Source organism: Mauremys mutica, chromosome 24, assembly GCF_020497125.1.
Source record: "Mauremys mutica isolate MM-2020 ecotype Southern chromosome 24, ASM2049712v1, whole genome shotgun sequence".
Taxonomy (NCBI): Eukaryota; Metazoa; Chordata; order Testudines; family Geoemydidae; genus Mauremys; species Mauremys mutica.
In genome coordinates this window covers 2,327,027-2,343,749 of record NC_059095.1, presented here as the reverse complement: position 1 = coordinate 2,343,749, position 16,723 = coordinate 2,327,027, and the positions used below count along the sequence as shown (strand labels likewise).

The 16,723-nt window shown below is 58.7% G+C and overlaps 1 protein-coding gene across 3 annotated transcripts; it reads left to right on the top strand.

The window, feature by feature from the left end:
* Nucleotides 1-892: 892 nt before the first annotated feature.
* TMEM161A (transmembrane protein 161A) lies at nucleotides 893-16,427 on the top strand. Of its 3 annotated transcripts, XM_044999031.1 has the most exons (13): nucleotides 1,015-1,030; nucleotides 3,278-3,374; nucleotides 3,749-3,852; nucleotides 4,175-4,255; nucleotides 6,209-6,306; nucleotides 6,680-6,836; nucleotides 8,825-8,976; nucleotides 11,216-11,276; nucleotides 12,206-12,349; nucleotides 12,880-12,993; nucleotides 13,647-13,821; nucleotides 14,360-14,456; nucleotides 15,117-16,427. In XM_044999031.1, the coding sequence occupies exons 3-13, from the start codon at nucleotides 3,755-3,757 to the stop codon at nucleotides 15,386-15,388; spliced, it is 1,449 nt and encodes a 482-aa protein (XP_044854966.1). In that variant the 5' UTR covers nucleotides 1,015-1,030; nucleotides 3,278-3,374; nucleotides 3,749-3,754; the 3' UTR covers nucleotides 15,389-16,427. The 3 variants fall into 3 exon arrangements, with proteins under 3 accessions (XP_044854964.1, XP_044854966.1, XP_044854965.1); XM_044999029.1 differs by lacking the exon at nucleotides 3,278-3,374 and having other exon boundaries at nucleotides 893-1,030; XM_044999030.1 differs by lacking the exon at nucleotides 1,015-1,030 and having other exon boundaries at nucleotides 2,875-3,374.
* The last annotated feature ends 296 nt before the right edge of the window (nucleotides 16,428-16,723 follow it).

The window sequence follows — 16,723 nt, the reverse complement described above, 5'->3', positions numbered from 1 at the left end:
TAGCCGGGTACCCCGATGCAGTCTGGCCACCAGGAAGGGGCTCTATTAGCCAGCTACACTGACTGACCCTCGTGCATGACCCTGAAGAGGCTTATAATGCTGAAGAGCAAAAGACTCAACATCCAATTATCCCTGTGCTGCCTGGGGAGAGAGTCTGCCTAGAGCAGCTGGGAGCACCCATCTGACAGGCCATCCCGCAGTCACTGAAATGAGGGTGGCCAAACGCCTCATTTTCCTTGGGAAAATGCACACGGGTGGGAGTGCTAATTTGCCTCTCTCCCTCCACCTGCCCCCCCACACCCTTACCATCCCATGTTCTGCACCTCCGGTGGTTCATATCCCTTGTCAGTGCTGACTAGTGGCTGGAGCAAGGGGCACTGAAGTCAGTCATTTCATCTCTCTCTGTCCCTCGGTAAAATGGAAATACGAATAACTCATCATAGAATAAATAACCCAGCCCTGTCTCACAAGGGTGAATGGGAGAGTTACTTCATTGATGTTTCCAAGATGCTTTGGGATCCTCAAGCTGAACGGTGCCTTTTAACGGCATCGGGTTATAAATTATGATTATTATTTAAGGAAGGTCACTAAATTCTAAAGCACGATCAAAGTACACCATAGACCCCGCTGGAGAGACAGGAGCCAGCTGCCCCAGTGTCGCCCGCTCCCTGCACATCTGGAGAGCCGGCAGCCACATGGGGGGCAGGGGCACCCACCCAGGGCACATCTGGAGGTGGTCGAAGTCAACCGGCTCCAGAGGCGAGACACACGGGCGGGAACTACAACTCCCGACATGCAATGCGCCGGACTCCTGAGAACCGGAACCAGGTGGGAGAGGAGGAGCGGGGCTGCCTTTATCCAGCACCTCTTTGCCGTGAGTCAAGGCCCGCCCCTCTCCCAAAGGCTGCCCTATCATTGGCTAAGCCGCTGGCAGTCACCTGCAGGACGGCCTGTGATTGGTTGTGGGAGGGCTGGGGTTCCATGCGCTGAGTAGCTGCTGGCTTCGTGCGCGCGCCCCGGCCCCGGCATGGTGAGTCCCCGGTGCTGCCGGGACCCCGCTGGGAGCAGCCCCGGTTCGGCGGGGGGCGGGCGGCGGGGGGAGCAGCCGGGGCTGGAACTGGCCCCGTGTTGGCGGAGCCCAGGAGCGAGTTCGGCTGCGACCTGCGAGCTGCATCGTAGGGGGCCCGGGCAGCTGCTCAGACACCGCCGGGACCGGCAACCTGCCCCCCCAGCCAACCTACCTCCCCCCCCGCCCCTGGCAACCTGCCCCCCCAACTTCCCCCCCCAGCCCCTGGCAACCTCCCCCCCCAACCTCCCCCCCCAGCCCCTGGCAACCTCCCCCCCCAACCTCCCCCCCCGCCCCTGGCAACCTGCCCCCCCCAGCCAACCTACCTCCCCCCCAGCCCCTGGCAACCTGCCCCCCCAACCTCCCCCCCCGCCCATGGCAACCTGCCCCCCCAGCCAACCTACCTGCCCCCCCAGCCCCTGGTAACCTCCCCCCCAACCTACCTTCCCCCCCCAGCCCCTGGCAACCTGCCCCCCAACCTACCTCCACTGCCCCAGCCCCCCGTAACCTGCCCCCCCCGCCAACCGCCCTCCCTCCTCCCCCCCCCCCCGCCCATGGCAACCTGCCCCCCACCTCCCCCCCCAGCCCATGGCAACCTGCCCCCCCGCCCATGGCAACCTGCCCCCCCAGCCAACCTACCTCCCCCCCCAGCCCCTGGCAACCTACCTCCCCCCCCAGCCCCTGGCAACCTGCTCCCCCCAGCCCCTGGCAACCTGCCCCCCCACCTCCCCCCCCGCCCATGGCAACCTGCCCCCCCAGCCAACCTACCTCCCCCCCCCAGCCCATGGCAACCTGCCCCCCCAGCCAACCTACCTCCCCCCCAGCCCCTGGCAACCTGCCCCCCCCAGCCCCTGGCAACCTGCCCCCCAACCTGCCCCCCCCGCCCATGGCAACCTGCCCCCCCAGCCAACCTACCTCCCCCCCCAGCCCCTGGCAACCTGCTCCCCCCAGCCCCTGGCAACCTGCCCCCCCACCTCCCCCCCCGCCCATGGCAACCTGCCCCCCCAGCCAACCTACCTCCCCCCCCAGCCCATGGCAACCTGCCCCCCCAGCCAACCTACCTCCCCCCCCAGCCCCTCGTAACCTGTCCCCCCCACCCATGGCAACCTGCCCCCCCAACCTCCCCCCCCGCCCATGGCAACCTGCCCCCCCCAGCCCCTCGCAACCTGCCCCCCCCAGCCCCTCGTAACCTCCCCCCCAACCTACCTCCCCTGCCCCACCCCCAGCCCCTGGTAACCTGCCCCCCCAGCCAACCTAACCGCCCCCCCAGCCCGTGGTAACCTCCCCCCCAACCTACCTTCCCCCCCCAGCCCCTGGCAACCTGCCCCCCAACCTACCTCCACTGCCCCAGCCCCCCGTAACCTGCCCCCCCAGCCAACCTACCTCCCTGCCCCCCCAGCCCCTGGTAACCTCCCCCCAACCTACCTTCCCCCCCGCAGCCCCTGGCAACCTGCCCCCCCGGCAACCTGCCCCACCCACCTCCCTCCACTGCCCCAGCCCCTCGTAACCTGCCCCCCAGCCAACCTACCTCCCTGCCCCAACCCTGGCAACCTGCCCCCCCAACCCAACCTAACTCCTCCCCCCAGCCCTGGCAACTTGCCCTCCCCCCCCCCCCAGCCAACCTAGTCCCCTCCCCCTGCCCAGCCCCTTGTAACTTCCCCCTCCCCAGCCAACCTCTCTCCCTCCTGCCCCAGCCCCTGGTAACTTACCACCTGCCCCTCGCCCCAGCCCCTGGTAACCTACCCCCCACCCACCCCCCAGCCAACCTAACCCCCTGCTCCAGCCATTGGTAACCCCCCCTCCCCCCCGCTCCGCCAACCTAACTCCCTCCTGCCCCAGCCCCTGGTAACCTAACCCCTGCCCCACACCAGTGCCCTTCCCCTGCTCTTTACCAGACCCTAAAGCTTCCTGCCCCAGAGCAGTTGCTGCACTTCACTGGTGAATGAAACCCGCTGGCAGGGGAGGAGGCCTGGGACCCAGGAAGATCCTAAGTATCTGGGCCGCTCTTCCCGCTCCTATAAATAGGAGTTCTAGTGCCCTTTCCGGGGGCTTAGGAAGGCATTGCTGCTTCTGCTGCAGGGGAGGCGTCTGTATCTGGTTTCCAGGCCTTACAGGCAACATGAAATGGCTGCAGTGTATCTGCAGAAGCATCTTGCGTCTCCTGTCTCCAGCTGATTGTTAGAGAGTCTTTTTCTTTCTTTTCTCCTCGAGAGACGTACAGCAGCACCCTGACTTCGCTGTCCTGGCCGCTGCAGCTTAGTGGTTTATGCGTTGGGTTTGAAACACGCAGGCTCCCGTCAAAATCCAGGTTTGAATCCTGAAAGGATCCACTTGGGCCCAACTTTCTGAATTAAACAAAATCCTTCAGGAGGCATGCGGGCTAGGAAATTCGTGTCTGACAGGAATCTGGGGGAGGTCACGGGACTACACAGACCTCTATGCACCCAGTCCCATGTTGTGCCTAGCATAGGCCCTCTGCACTCAGCTGGGTTCAGAGAGCACCAGCCATGTAGAGGATAGTTTTGGAAAACCCAGACGATCCCCTGGACAGAAGAGCCACTGAACGCTCATTCGTGTGCCCAGGAATCTGGGCAGGGGTGTTCTGGCTCAGAGGATGCGCTGCGATGGGCAGAAGCCCTGTTGCTGACATTGTGGTTCTGATTGTCTTCGTTTCCGCGCCAGGCTGTGATGGGGGTGCAGCTGGTGGTGAGCCTGCTTACGGCCAGCATCATGCAGAAGATGTCCCCGCACTGCTCCTTCGCTCGCTGGCTGCTCTGCAACGGCAGGTACTGGGGCTTTTCCAGCCAGCTCCAAACTGATGCCCCTGTTCTACGCTTGCATCTCTTCCTTCAAACACTGCACCCCAATCCCCACCCCTTCGCTATTCCCCCTTGGGCTCCCTCCCGCATACACACCAGGCTGTGCCTAAGCACCACACCCCAACTCTCAGCATCCTCCCCTGTACAGCCCTTCCAGCGTCCTGCAGCCCCTTCTCCAGACGCCTGCAGTGTTGCTGGTTTTCTCTCGTCCAGTCAGACATTTCTGACCCCCCGCAGCTGTTTGTTTATACTTTGCCCATCACTGACCCCCTCCTGTACCTCCCTCCAGCCTGTATCGCTACAAGCACCCTTCGGAGGAGGAGTTGTGTGCCCTGGCTGGGAAGCAGAAGCCCAAGACCAAGCGAGACCGGTGAGCGGCTCCGCTGCAGCCCATGGTTTGTTATTGCGTGTGACGATTGGAAGGTTTGGAGTGAAAATTGTGCCTCTCCTCTTCCAGGCCTGCCCCCATCTTTGGGGAGAGATGGTGTGGTGAGCAGTCAGGGCAGGGGTAGCACCCAGAGGCTCCAATCGGGGATCTGTGGTGCAAGATGCATGCAAATACGCACCCATCTGAAACAGTGGCACCTGCCCCCATCAGTCTCAAGCCTTGTCTAGATGCACACGTTCTGTTGCTTTACCTATGTGACGATGCGGTTCTGGCAGGACCCAACTGAGAATGCCAATTCAGGACCAATTGCTCAAACAGGGCAGTCACAGCCCTAGGCTGGGGTTTTTCCACCTCTAAGGCAAACCAAACCATCCAGACAAAAATGACTTTGGTTTCACCCCACTGGCTAACCACAAGTCACACAAGCAATTTCCTTAGACACTCCAGTCTCCCAGTATCACCACCAGTGCCACTCGTCCTGGGGATGAATGGTTATGAAAACCAACACCGCAATAAAAGAAAAAGGTTCTCTCGATCCCAAAGAATCAAGCCTCAGACCCAGGTCAATATACACATCAAATCTTACCCACAAATCACGCTGTTGCCAATCCTTTAGAATCTAAAGGTTTATTCATAAAGGGAAAAAGGTAGAGATGAGAACTAGAATTGGTTAAATGGAATCAATTACGTACAGTGATGGCAAAGTTCTTAGTTCAGGCTTGTAGCAGTGATGGCATAAACTGCAGGTTCAAATCAAGTCTTTGGAACATCCCCCGCTGGGATGGGTCATCAGTCCCTTGTGCAGAGCTTCAGCTTGTAGCAAAGTCCCTCCAGAGGTAAGAAGCAGGATTGAAGACAAGATGGAGATGAGGCATCAGCCTTATATAGGCTTTTCCAGGTGTAAGAACCTCTTTGTCCTTACTGTGGAAAATTACAGCAAAATGGAGTCTGTAGTCACATGGACAAGTCCCTGCATACTTTGCTGAGTCACAAGGCGTGTCTGCCTTCTCTCCATGGGTCAGTTGTGTAGCTGATGGTCCTTAATGGGCCATCAAGCAGGCTAGGCAGGGCTAACACCAACTTGCCTGCGGTGTCACCCAGAAGCAGAGCACAATACAAAATACAGACAGTACAGAGCCAATACTTATAACTTCAACTACAAAATGATACAGACATACAGACAGCATAATCATAACCAGCAACCCATAACCTGGTCTTAGACACCTTATATGACCCCCTTTACATAAGATTTGGTGCCACTACAGGACCTTGGTTGCAAACCATGTTCTATATGGTCCCAGTTTATATCAATAACGTCACAACCTACACTGGTCCAGCTGAAGCAGTGAAACACACACACTGTGAGTGTGGACACAGCTGTGTCTGGATAAATGTGCTGGTGGGGAAATAAGTTATACCAATGGTTCTCAAACCATGGGTCGTGACCCTTTTTTAATGGGGTTGCCAGGGCTGGCATTAGGCCCGAACCCTACTGCCAGGGGCCAACGCTGAAGCCCGAGGGCGTCCGCCCTGGGTGGCGGGGCTCAGGTTACAGACCCCCCGGCCTGGGATAGCAGGGCTTTGGTGGGTTCAGGCTCCCCCCCGGGTCATGTAGTAATTTTTGTTGTCAGAAGGGGCTCATGGTGCAATGAAGTTTGAGAACCTGAGTTATACTGATGGACGCTTTTATCCTGGGGTAACTGCGTCTGCACGAGGCATTGTACCTGTATAACTGTACCACCCTAACTCACCTAGTTATACCAGAACCAAATTTGTGTGCGGACCAGGGCTAAGTCCACGGTAAGTGACAGCAGCTGGATACAACCAACGGAGGCAGGGAGCTTAATTCCAGCTCTGTGGGCTGCTGTCCAGGAACTTTGTGCCACCCTCGCTGTGCTCTGTTCCTGCCATTCTGAGCCTGTTTCTCTCTCGCAGGAGGCTGAATGGGGTCGCAGAGGATAAGCCCCTGTCAGTGCCCAAGGACATCAACCTGCACTTGGAGACCACCCCAGTAACCACAGTGGATGCTCTTGGTAATTCCCACACATCAGAGGCAGTCTGTGCGCAGTGGCTGAAGGCCTGTGGGGTGGGGAGGGGGCGTGACTGACCTGAGTTTTCTAAGGCAGAGCCAGGGAATAGACCCCAGGAGTCCTGACTCCCAAGACCCCTGCTCTAATCTATGGGACCCCAATCACTTCCCAGAGCCTATTACAGAACCCAAGAGTCCTGATTCTCAGGGCCCTTGTTCAGGCCCATGGCCCTGTGAGCACCAAAGAAGTTCGGTGAGGGAAGTGTCCCTCGCTGCCCCCCCACACACACATGCTGCAAGGCGGTGGGGGCAGGGTGAGCTTGCTCCTTGCACACTGGCTGGTGGTGACAGCCCTGCGTCTCTCTGCCCGTTCCCAGTGCTGCGCTATTTCCTGGAGTACCAGTGGTTTGTGGATTTTGCTGTCTACTCTACCCTCGTCTACCTTTTCACTGAAGGCTACTACTGTCTGGTGGACCCCCAGAAGGAGATGAATGTTGGCATCCTGTGGTGCCTGCTTACGGTCGTCTTCTCCTTGTATCCTTCCTTTCCTACCCTGCCCCCTCTGCCGTGGGGGCTGGAGCAGGGTTCCCAATGTGGGGGGTGGAATTCCCTAACCATGTGCCGGGATCTGGAAGGAGAGGGCAGTGCACGCAGCTCCGTAAGGCTGCCAGCGACAGGCAAAATAACGGGGGAAGAAACCCACCATCCTCTTCAATTAGAAGCCTGGCTAAGGCCGAATGGCTTAATTTATGGACTTATAAACAGTTCCCTGACAAGTGATAAAGCTGCGTAATGAGAGCCTTCCCCACCGAGAACCGGGCAGGGCCTGCTGAAGTGCATGCTTTACGAGGTGCTAATGCCGTGGCGGCTGCAATCTGTATAGATGGAAGGGCTCATGGACACTTTTACAGGCTGCAGTAAAGCAGGGACGCCTGGGCCGTCTGTCTATCCCCATAGAAAAGGCGGCCGGCCCACTCCCCAGCGGTTTATTTAGGGTTTATGTGAACATGTACATAGCACCGAGTAGCCTGCCAGTCCCTCCCCCTTCCCTGCGGGTGATGGATGCAGGGCGCCGGGGGATTGGCAGCACGGGCCAAGCCTTGGGGCCTGGCTGCTAATGGGGGTGGGGAGCAAAACCCGGCCTTGGGGACCCTAAAGAAAGGGCTCAAATTGTTTCCTTTCATTACCCATAATTGCCCCTTCTTGCCAGCAGGCGACACCCCAGAGAGTCCCTCTCAGTTAACCTCTCAGGCCTTCTCCTTAGGTGCAGTCACACGCTTCTGCCCCTCTCCGGCCTGGCCCCAGGCTGTGGCACCCAGCAGGTCGATCGTGCTCAGCCTGCTGGTCGGGCCGCCTCACCCGCTCGCAGTTCTTCCCTGCAGAGCATGTGGCTGGGGTGGATACAACAACCAGGCAGCCTCCCTAATGCCAGGGTATTTAACCTCAGCAGCAGGCACAAGGCATCCCGCCCTAGGGCCCGATTGTTCAGGGAAACCCTGATTCTCCCCTCGGCAGGAGGCTGCGCTATAAACCCCTCCCTGCCGAAGTCACCTGGGACGGGCTTCTGGCAGCCAAGTCAGCTCTGCCTATGCTGTGATCATCCGAATGGAGAGGGGAGAATCCCCTTTGGGCTCGGCCTGCCCCTCGTAGCTAGCAGGGGCTGGGCTGGGCTTCTGAGAGTTTGGCAGAGTGAGCCCTGGGGTCAGGCCCCAGTGTAACCCACAGGGACAAAACCTCCCCAGGCTGGGCCACCTGGTGCGTTGATTGTGTCTCCCCCACACACACTCAGGCCCCAGTGAGGATGTCGTTACAGGAGCCTCCCCCAAATGAGATCGGGGGCCCATTGTGCCAGCTGCTCCCTAGGCCTGTGCTAACAGGCAGCCAGCCCCCACCCCATAGATAGACCAAGGCGGTGGGGGATTCGCCTCCCTGCCTTACAGACGGGAACTGAGGCCCAGGTTGGCTAAGTGCCTTACCCAAGGCCACACACAGAGTGAGTGACAGAGCTGGTCTCATCACCATGACTACAAGGGCCTTCCTGACGGCTGCAGCCCGGGTCTCTCCCAGCCCTCAGACGGTGACTAGACAGAGGCGTGTGTTTGGTTTTATACTGGTTTGTATTCCCCGGTGAAAGGTGCCGGCTCCACGTTCCCTGAGGCTCAGGCGCGCACGTCCCCCACTCCTGAGCGCTGCTGCTCGTCCCTGTTGGGGGGCTCGCTGCCCGGCCCGAGGGGGCAGCTTGCTCTCCATGGCCCACCCAGCCTTTGGCCTCTCTGCCACGGCCTCCAGCCATGCCCACACATGCGTGAGAGGGAGACCTTTCTCCATTAGGAGTTACGCTGAGGCCCAGCAAACTGGCCTCACCCCGGGGCCAGCAGGCAGGAGCCGTCCAAAGGGGGAGAACTGTCTGTAGCCACCAAGTGGGGTCCCCTGGTGTGAGACGTCTGTTCAGTGAGCGTTTGGGGCTATGTAAAGGCCAAGCCCCGCTGGTTTCTTTAACACCAACCCCGCTGCGCCTGCAGCAAGATCTTCTTCATGGTGATGCACCATTACTTCCGCTCAGAGGAGGGGGGCGAGCGCTCCGTCTGCCTCACCTTCGCCGCCTTCTTCCTCCTCATCGCCATGGTGGCGCTCGTCGTGCGGGAGGACTACTTGGAGTTCGGCCTCGACTCGGGTCAGTGAGCGCTGGGGCTGGGGCTGGGGCCGTGCCAGGTGTGGGGAGAGAGCTGGGGATTGGGCAGACAGGGGGATTTGAGCACCACGGCAGCAGGTCCCTCAGTAGGGATGAGCCAGGCCTGCCATGGACTTACCAGCTGTGGTTGGAACCGTGTGCAGATGTGGCTGTGGCAGGGGACGTGTCTGCATGCGGTGATGCTGCTAGTGTGCACCCGTGGCTCTGTGCTTCGGGATCCGATTGTGGGATGGGGGCCCATTACCTCCAAGTGCCCAGATGTACTGGGGGGTTGTGCATAGCACCGTTGTTCTGTGACCGACCCCAGTCTATGGTAGATGTGAGTGTGTGGCAGGAAATCTGCCCTGTTTGGCCATTGTGGTACAAACCTGTCCCCATGCATGTTAAACTGTTAGACAACCCCGCAGGGGGATTGTCTAGACTAAGCAAAGCGGTTGAAGTTAGTTTGGGATGAGCCAACCCATTCTGGCTAATCCCGATCTCTCCCCTGACATCAGTGCAGGTTAACCCTTAACTCAGTCAGCTAACATCAACCGCCCCTAGCTAGACAGACCCACAGACATAGGCAGGCAGGTCCAAGCTGTTACAGTGCTCTCCCTGTTGCGGGAGCTTTTGCTGTAATGACGGGCCCTGAGCACCGTGCTAGCCACGGCCCAGGTAGCCACTTTAAATGAATAAAAGGAAAGTGCTTTTCCATGCAATAAATAATTAACCTGTGGAACTCGCTGCTGTAAAACAGCACTGAGGCCAAGAGCTCAGTGGGATTTTGTGCAAAAAGATTAATATGGAGGACAAGACTATGTAATGTTACAGCAGTAAGGATTAAAAAACCCCAAGAGTTTGAGAAGGGCTAAAAATCCCCAAGCTCCAGGGCATGAGTCAACTCTAAGTAGCAGGGGTCAGGAAGGAACATTCCCTGGAGACAGGTTAGCCCAAAACTGCTGGGTTTCCTGTGCCTTCCTCTGAAGCAGCTGGTCCTAGCCACTGCTGGAGACAGGAGACGGGACTAGGTGGATACTGGCCATCCCTGTATTCCGATTGCTGAACAGCGCGCGGACCTGCCCTGGGCATGGTGCTGGACCCAGCTGTCAGCAGCCTGGTGCTGCGTGCCAAAGGACCGCCTCACCCAGTCTTTGCAGTGAGGTCATGTGATGTGACGTACCACCGTGGGCTCTGAATCCCCCCCTGCTTTTGTCTAGTTAAATGCTGGCTAATTACTTTTACTGCTGGCTTTTATCACCCTTTGACCAGCCGCATTGGTGGGGTGGCAAAGGAGCCTAGGAAGGGCTGTCTGACTAGCTCCTGGGAGCCAGCAACTCCTCACAGGAGACGGCCTGATTCTGCTCTCGCTTATAGCTGGGGAAGTCTCCTGCCAGCAATGGGGTTACTCCCTATTTTCACCAGTGGCAGTGACGAGGGATCAGGCTCTCTCTGCCCAATGAAATAGTGCTGTGCAGAAAACTGACCCCCCAAGCCCCTCTCCAGATGAGCCGTTTAGGGGGCTGGAGGGTGGGATGCGCTTGCTTTCAGTCTGTGGGTTTTGTGGTTCTGTTTCCCCACTCGTTCTCTTGTTACAACCCCTTAAACAGACAAATAATATTTATCCCAGCCAGCTCCTTGCACCCCGAGGGATCTCGCTGTCACTCACGAACTGACCCACCCACATGTGCGTAGCTCTAAGGCTTGGAGTCCCACATGTAGGGAAGTGCTCTGCTTGATCGAATCGCTCCTCGTGTGGACACACTGCAGTCTGGCACAGCTGTGCTTGGGCCGGTCTAACATTGTGCTCCTGAGGAGGAGAGGGGGGTTGACTATGTCAGTACCAAGCGGGTCTTTGCCAGTATAGCTGCGTCCACGCTAGACGCACTTTGCTGGCATAGTTCATTAGCACGCCGGCACTCTTAAAGCACACCAAAGTAGTTTATACCACTTCCAAAGCAACATAAGCTAAACTTTAAAAAGGCCCCTTTACTGGACTCAGCGTGTCCCCGTGGGATTCTGTACTGGTATTACTGCAGTGGTTTAAATTCCCCCCCTATCGATATAACTTTCCCGTGTTGATGAGCCTTTAGGCGCTTTTGACCATTTCACCCTGAGTGACTTACTGAGGAACCTGCTGTAGCGATTGGAATAAAGCTACACCATTGCTTTCCCCGTCACCTGCTGCCTCTTCCCTTCCAACACAATCTCTCCTACTCACCCATGTCTCGGTTTTCTACAGGGCTTGCCAATGTCAGTGATAACCTGGAGATTTTCTTAAAGCAGCGAGGATGGGAATGGACGTAAGTCTGGCCGAGCAGGTAATAGGAAGGCACGTGGGGTGGGGGGCAGGATTGAGCTTTTTGAGTCTTTGCAGCCATTCCGGTCACCAGCCCTTTGTGTCACCGGTTCAGCTGCCTTCTGTAAGGTGGCTGAGTTTCAGTTCCATAGAGTAAGTATTTTTATTTTCATGGGATTTTTTGTTGCTTGTTTTTTAACCTTAGAAATATCAGGAATGTTGAGTCTGATTTTGCTGGAGGATTTCTTGGAGGTCTCAGAGATGTAAGCTGCCTTTAATTGAACAGGGGGGAGGGATAGCTCAGTGGTTTGAGCATTGGCCTGCTAAACCCAGGGTTGTGAGCTCAATCCTTGAGGGGGGCATTTAGGGATCAGAAGGAAATCTGTCAGGGACAGTACTTGGTCCTGCTAGTGAAGACAGGGGGCTGGACTCAATGACCTTTCAAGGTCCCTTCCAGCTCTATGAGATAGGCATATCTCCATATATTTAGAAGAGATGGGAGGGCTTGAATCTTTAACAAAGAATATTTTTCTCCTAAGTGTGTTTTGGACATTGGAGTTAAATGAATGTTAACTAACCTGACAGAAACAAAGACTGAATAAAAAAACCTTACCCATCAGATTTCTCTTCTGTGCTGTCATAATGCCCCTAGTTCCCCAGCCAGCCACCCATCCTCTTCTGGGGAAAACCAGGGTCAAAAAGGCTTGGAAAGCTTCTCTTAATGCTAGCATTATGCAGAGAACCTTTCCCGACCTATTTTTATCCATCAGATAGAAGCATAAAAAGGGCACAAGGTCTGTGTGTTTTCGCCTCTGCTGGTCCCTGAGGAAGAGCCTTCCCTGTCCTCGTGCTAACTCGGCCACAGGCTGAATTTTGTCTGTTAACGTGTCGTGGCCTTATCTGACCCTTGATGACCCCGCTCCGTGTCTGCAGAGTTCCCATCACCAAACTGACCTTCAAGCTGGGGCTGGTGGCCCTTTGTTCGTTCATTGGCGCGTGTCTGACGTTCCCGGGGTTGCGGCTGGCGCAGACTCACCTGGACGCTCTGAAGATGGCTGCGGACAGGCCAATGACCCAGTTGAGTGACCTCCTGCTTGTCTGTGAAGCAGCCAGCGTTATGGGTGGGCTGCGAGACGGCACAAGGCCGCCACCCCTGGCTGCTGTCTGACTGTGTGGGGAGCTCTGTTCCCCTGGGTACTGCCCCACCCCAGAGGTGGCAGCAGTGCGAGCCATGCACAAGCCCTGTGGCATGGGAGGTGCTTTGCAGATGTAAAGCAGGGGTGTCATTCAGACACAGGGCGAGGGGGTGGGGTGTAGAGACAGGAGCTCTGCCAGGAAATGGACCTCTGATAAGTTTGCCAGGTCTATGCAGGTGCTGACTGTATGCTGGGGGCAGGACACGGGCCAGGTTACCTGGCTCTGTCCCTCTAAAATCCCTCCCCCTAGCTCCCTCCCCTCAGATACCCGGAGGGTGTTGCTTTTCCCGAGGGGGCCGGCTGGCGGCGCCTTCAGCTGAACGCTGCCAGGAGCCCATGGTTGAGGGTGCGGAGATGGGGGACACCTGGACTCTGACAGGCTCTGACTCCAGTTCTTTATCCCCCCGGCAGGATCCTGCTCCACGCGAGTTTCCTGGCACCCCTGGTCGTGGTGCTCATGTGGATCAAGCCCATTTCCCGAGACTTGCTGCTTCGTGCACCCATGGGGAAGCAAACGGTCCAGATGTGAGTGGGTCCCTGTGGTCAGCAGGCAGGCAAGGGGAGGGGGTGTCCAAGTCTGTTCCCTTCCCCATCCACCAGGTGCAGACATGGGTCCGTCCTGTGCCCTGTGCTACCCCCGGCCATCCCAGCATCTGCCAGTGCTTTATTGTTCAGACGCGCCACCCCCATGAGTCAGTGACATCAACCTCGCTAGTGAGGGGAAGGGACTTTCCACCAAGGACACATGAGTGCTTGGTAGAGCCAAGAAATAGAACCCAGGAGTCCTGGCACCCAGGTGCCTCCAACTGCTAGACCCCACTGCCCTCCCAGAGCTGGGGACAGAACCCAGGAGTCCTGGCACCCAGGTGCCTCCTGCCTCTTAACTGCTAGACCCCACTGCCCTCCCAGAGCTGGGAACAGAACCCAGGAGTCCTGGCACCCAGGTGCCTCCAACTGCTAGACCCCACTGCCCTCCCAGAGCTGGGGACAGAACCCAGGAGTCCTGGCTCTGTCTCTGTTCTACTATTGGTAACATCCCTGACTTTTCTGGCAGTGCTGGCTAAACTCCCATCAGACCCTGCTGTTTCTGATGTGTCCCTTGCTGTATAGTCCAAGCTGTGCCCTTTGAAGGTGAATTCTGCCCCCTTCACACTAACTCTCCTGTCCTCTTGCCCCAGCATGTCGGACTCTGCCTACAACTCCACGCGCCTCTGGACCATTGTCGCCCTCTGCCTGCTGCGCCTGGCCATGACGCGCCACCACCTGCAGGCCTACCTCCAGCTGGCGGAGCACTGGGTGGAGCAGATGAAGAGGGAAGCTGGGCGCATCACTGCCCTGGAGATCCAGCGCAAGGTAGGCGCCGGCGGGGCACAGAGTAACTCAGGCAGCTGGGGCAAAAAGCAGATTCAGGCTCCCTGCTGTGGAAACAGCCCAGGAGTCTGAGGCCGGTCGCTCTCCAGCCTCCTGGGAGGCTTGTGAACCAGCTCCATTGAGCCGGCTGTAGGACCCTGGGTCCCAGCACCCCTCAGCTCCAGGGAGATCCCCCCCTCCTGGCCGTAGCTAGATCTGTTCCCCTGTAAGCACCTGGCCCGAGACGGTGCACAGGCGACCCACACCGGGGTCTAGACAGCACTGGCCTTGGGCAAAGACAGGATGTTTCCTTTCCTCTCGATCGCTTTCCTTCCTGACTCTCCCCTCTAGTATGGGTTGTACAGTCGCACCGTGCGGGCCTCGTTCTGCCAGGCCCAGCCCCGGGAGACAGTCCCTTCTGCATGGGCAGGGGAGAGGCACCGAGAGGGTAGTGACTTGCCCAGGCTTGCAGAGCCGTCTGGTGCTCCTACCCACGAGGTGGCGCGCGTCCCTGCAGTGCTGATTCCCTCTCCGTTTCTAGGTCGCGAGGATTTACTGCTACGTCACCGTGGTCAGCCTGCAGTACCTGGGCCCCATCATCCTCACGCTGCACTGCACGCTGCTTCTCAAATCTCTGGGTAGGGAGCCGCCTGGGGGCTGGCGGGCCCTTTGCAACTTGCCACCCCAAGAGGTGGGGGTCGGGGGGGCCTTTCAGAGCCTTGCTTGAGGGATCAGCATCGGGGCTGCAATTTGGAGCAGGTCACTGGAGCTGCGTCTGCCTCTAGCTACTCTCCCTGATTACCTCTCCGCTGCAGCTGAGGGGCCCTGTGTGAAATGAGTTTGTCGGGTCTCAGGGCCCAGACTGAACTGGGGTCCCTGCACCTGGCGCTGGCTGGCAGGGGAAGGGAGCCCCAGCCCTAAACACCCAGCTTGGAAGGAAGGTTCGATGTCCTGCTGAGGGGGTTGGGAGGGCGGATTGTCCCACATCTGCAGGGTTCATGCACCTCCTCCTGCAGTGGCTGGTGCTGGCCCTGGTCTGAGCCAGCCTGGCTGGCAGTCCCTTGCCGGTCTGTAAACCGGGGCACACCTCCCCTGGCCCTGAGTCACCGTTTGCAGTGGGCTGAGCAGGGCCGGGAAACACCCCAGCAGCTGGGGGACAGGACAGGTGCTGCAGGGAGCAGTTGGCGGGACCTGTCCCCGCAGGGCTGGCTGGGACTGGAGGGGTGTGCTCTGCCCCTGCCAGGGGTGTGGGATCAGCTTGGCTCCCCTCACGCTCACCAGTCCCCTCTGCCTTGCAGGTGACTACTCGTGGGGCCTGTTCCCCGAGCCCCAACCCGTCTCCCCGGCGGTGGGCGCTGCACCGGCCCGGCCTGCTGCTCCCTCGGCTGAGGAGGAGGGAGGAGAGGACATGCAGGCCACGGTGGCGCAGATCACGGGCGCGCTGGGCGCCATCCTTACCCCGCTTTTCTACCGCGGACTCTTCGCCTTCCTGATCTGGTGGGTGGCTGTTTGCCAAGTGATCACCAGCCTCTTTGGCCTCTACTTCCACCAGTACCTGGCAGCCTCCTAACCACAGCTGCAGCCGGGCCCAGGCACCCCGTGACCTGCAGGGCTCCCGCGTGGAAAGTACCCTGTGGGCTACCTGCCACGGGCAGGGGCTCCCAACGGCTCTCTGCCCTGCGGCCAGCCCTTCTCCTCTCCTGCCTGGGCCTGGGCACGCCAGCTCCCCCGCTTTGGGTAGAGACAACCAGCCTCCCTGCTGGGACACGCCTGTCAGGCCGAGGCCGCTGGCTGCTTGTCTGTGCCCACCAAGGGGGCAGGAGTAACGCGGCGGGGGTGTTGGTGCATCAGCGTCTCCCCAGCCTGCATTGGAGCCAGTTGGGAGTGGGGGGAGGGGCCCCAAGCTCAGCCAGAATGGGGACAGCATCTTCTAGGCGATTTCTCCCCAGCTTGCTTCGGCCAAGCCGCTCCCCCTCCCCACACCACGGCAGAGCAAACCCCATCCCAGCAGGGAACTTGCAGCTGGGGGGTCTTGGGCTGCAGGCCACTGTGTGGGGCAGGGGGGGGAAATCACTGGATGAGCTATTAGAACAAACTCTTTTTTTGGTAGCTTTGTTTTTCCACAGTTTGGGTCCTACCACGGCCAAGGCCCTTGCTCCCTGCGGGGGGAGGGGTTGGACATTTGCCCTGGAGGGAGCTTTAACGAGGGCATGAATAGCCATTCTCCCTAAGCCTGGGAGTGGTGTGCGTGGGGTTCTGTGGCCTGCATTTGATTTAATTTCTCCTCAGGAAATCATCCCCCTCCTCTGTGTAAAATCACCCAGCGGCCTTACTCATTCTGACGTCTAGAATAAATGCAACCAGGTACAGGGATATTTTATGAATAAAACTGGTAACCTGCTTCCTGGTCAGATTCCCGCAGTGGTAGCTGGACAGAGGATTCTTCAAGTCCCCATCCAAATGCGTGCTGCAGTGGTGCTGTGTGCTGTTAAAGCATCTGCTGTGTTCCACCCCAGAGGTGGCCGCATTTGAGTAATGGGGGGTGGGGAAGTCAAAGCTATTGCAGCAATATAAGATGGGGGCAGGAATGTGACCCAAACAGCAGCTCATCCCCAGCACCCTGTGGGGGGAGGAGGGGCAGGGACTGCAGGCCCTCCCAGCGGAGGAGGGAGACTAGAGCTGCCCTGGCAGGAGTGAGCTTGGCTAGCCACCGGCAGGGGCGGCTCTAGAAAATAGGCTGCCCCAAGCAGCGCGGTGTGCTGCGCCGCCCTTCCTCGGTCCCGCGGCGGGTCCCCTCTTCCCGCGGCTCCGGTTGAGCTCCCGCGGCAGGTCCACCGGAGCCCCGGGACGAGCGGACCTCCCGCGGGCACGGCTGCGGACGGTTCGCGGGTCCGGCGGCTCCGCT

What these genes read in the sequence shown, in the direction of transcription:
- TMEM161A (XM_044999029.1), top strand. An exon ending in CCCAAGACCAAGCGAGACCG is followed by an intron (nt 4,256 to 6,208) that starts GTGAGCGGCTCC and finishes TCTCTCTCGCAG; the next exon opens with GAGGCTGAATGGGGTCGCAG. An exon ending in GGGAAGCAAACGGTCCAGAT is followed by an intron (nt 12,994 to 13,646) that starts GTGAGTGGGTCC and finishes CTCTTGCCCCAG; the next exon opens with CATGTCGGACTCTGCCTACA.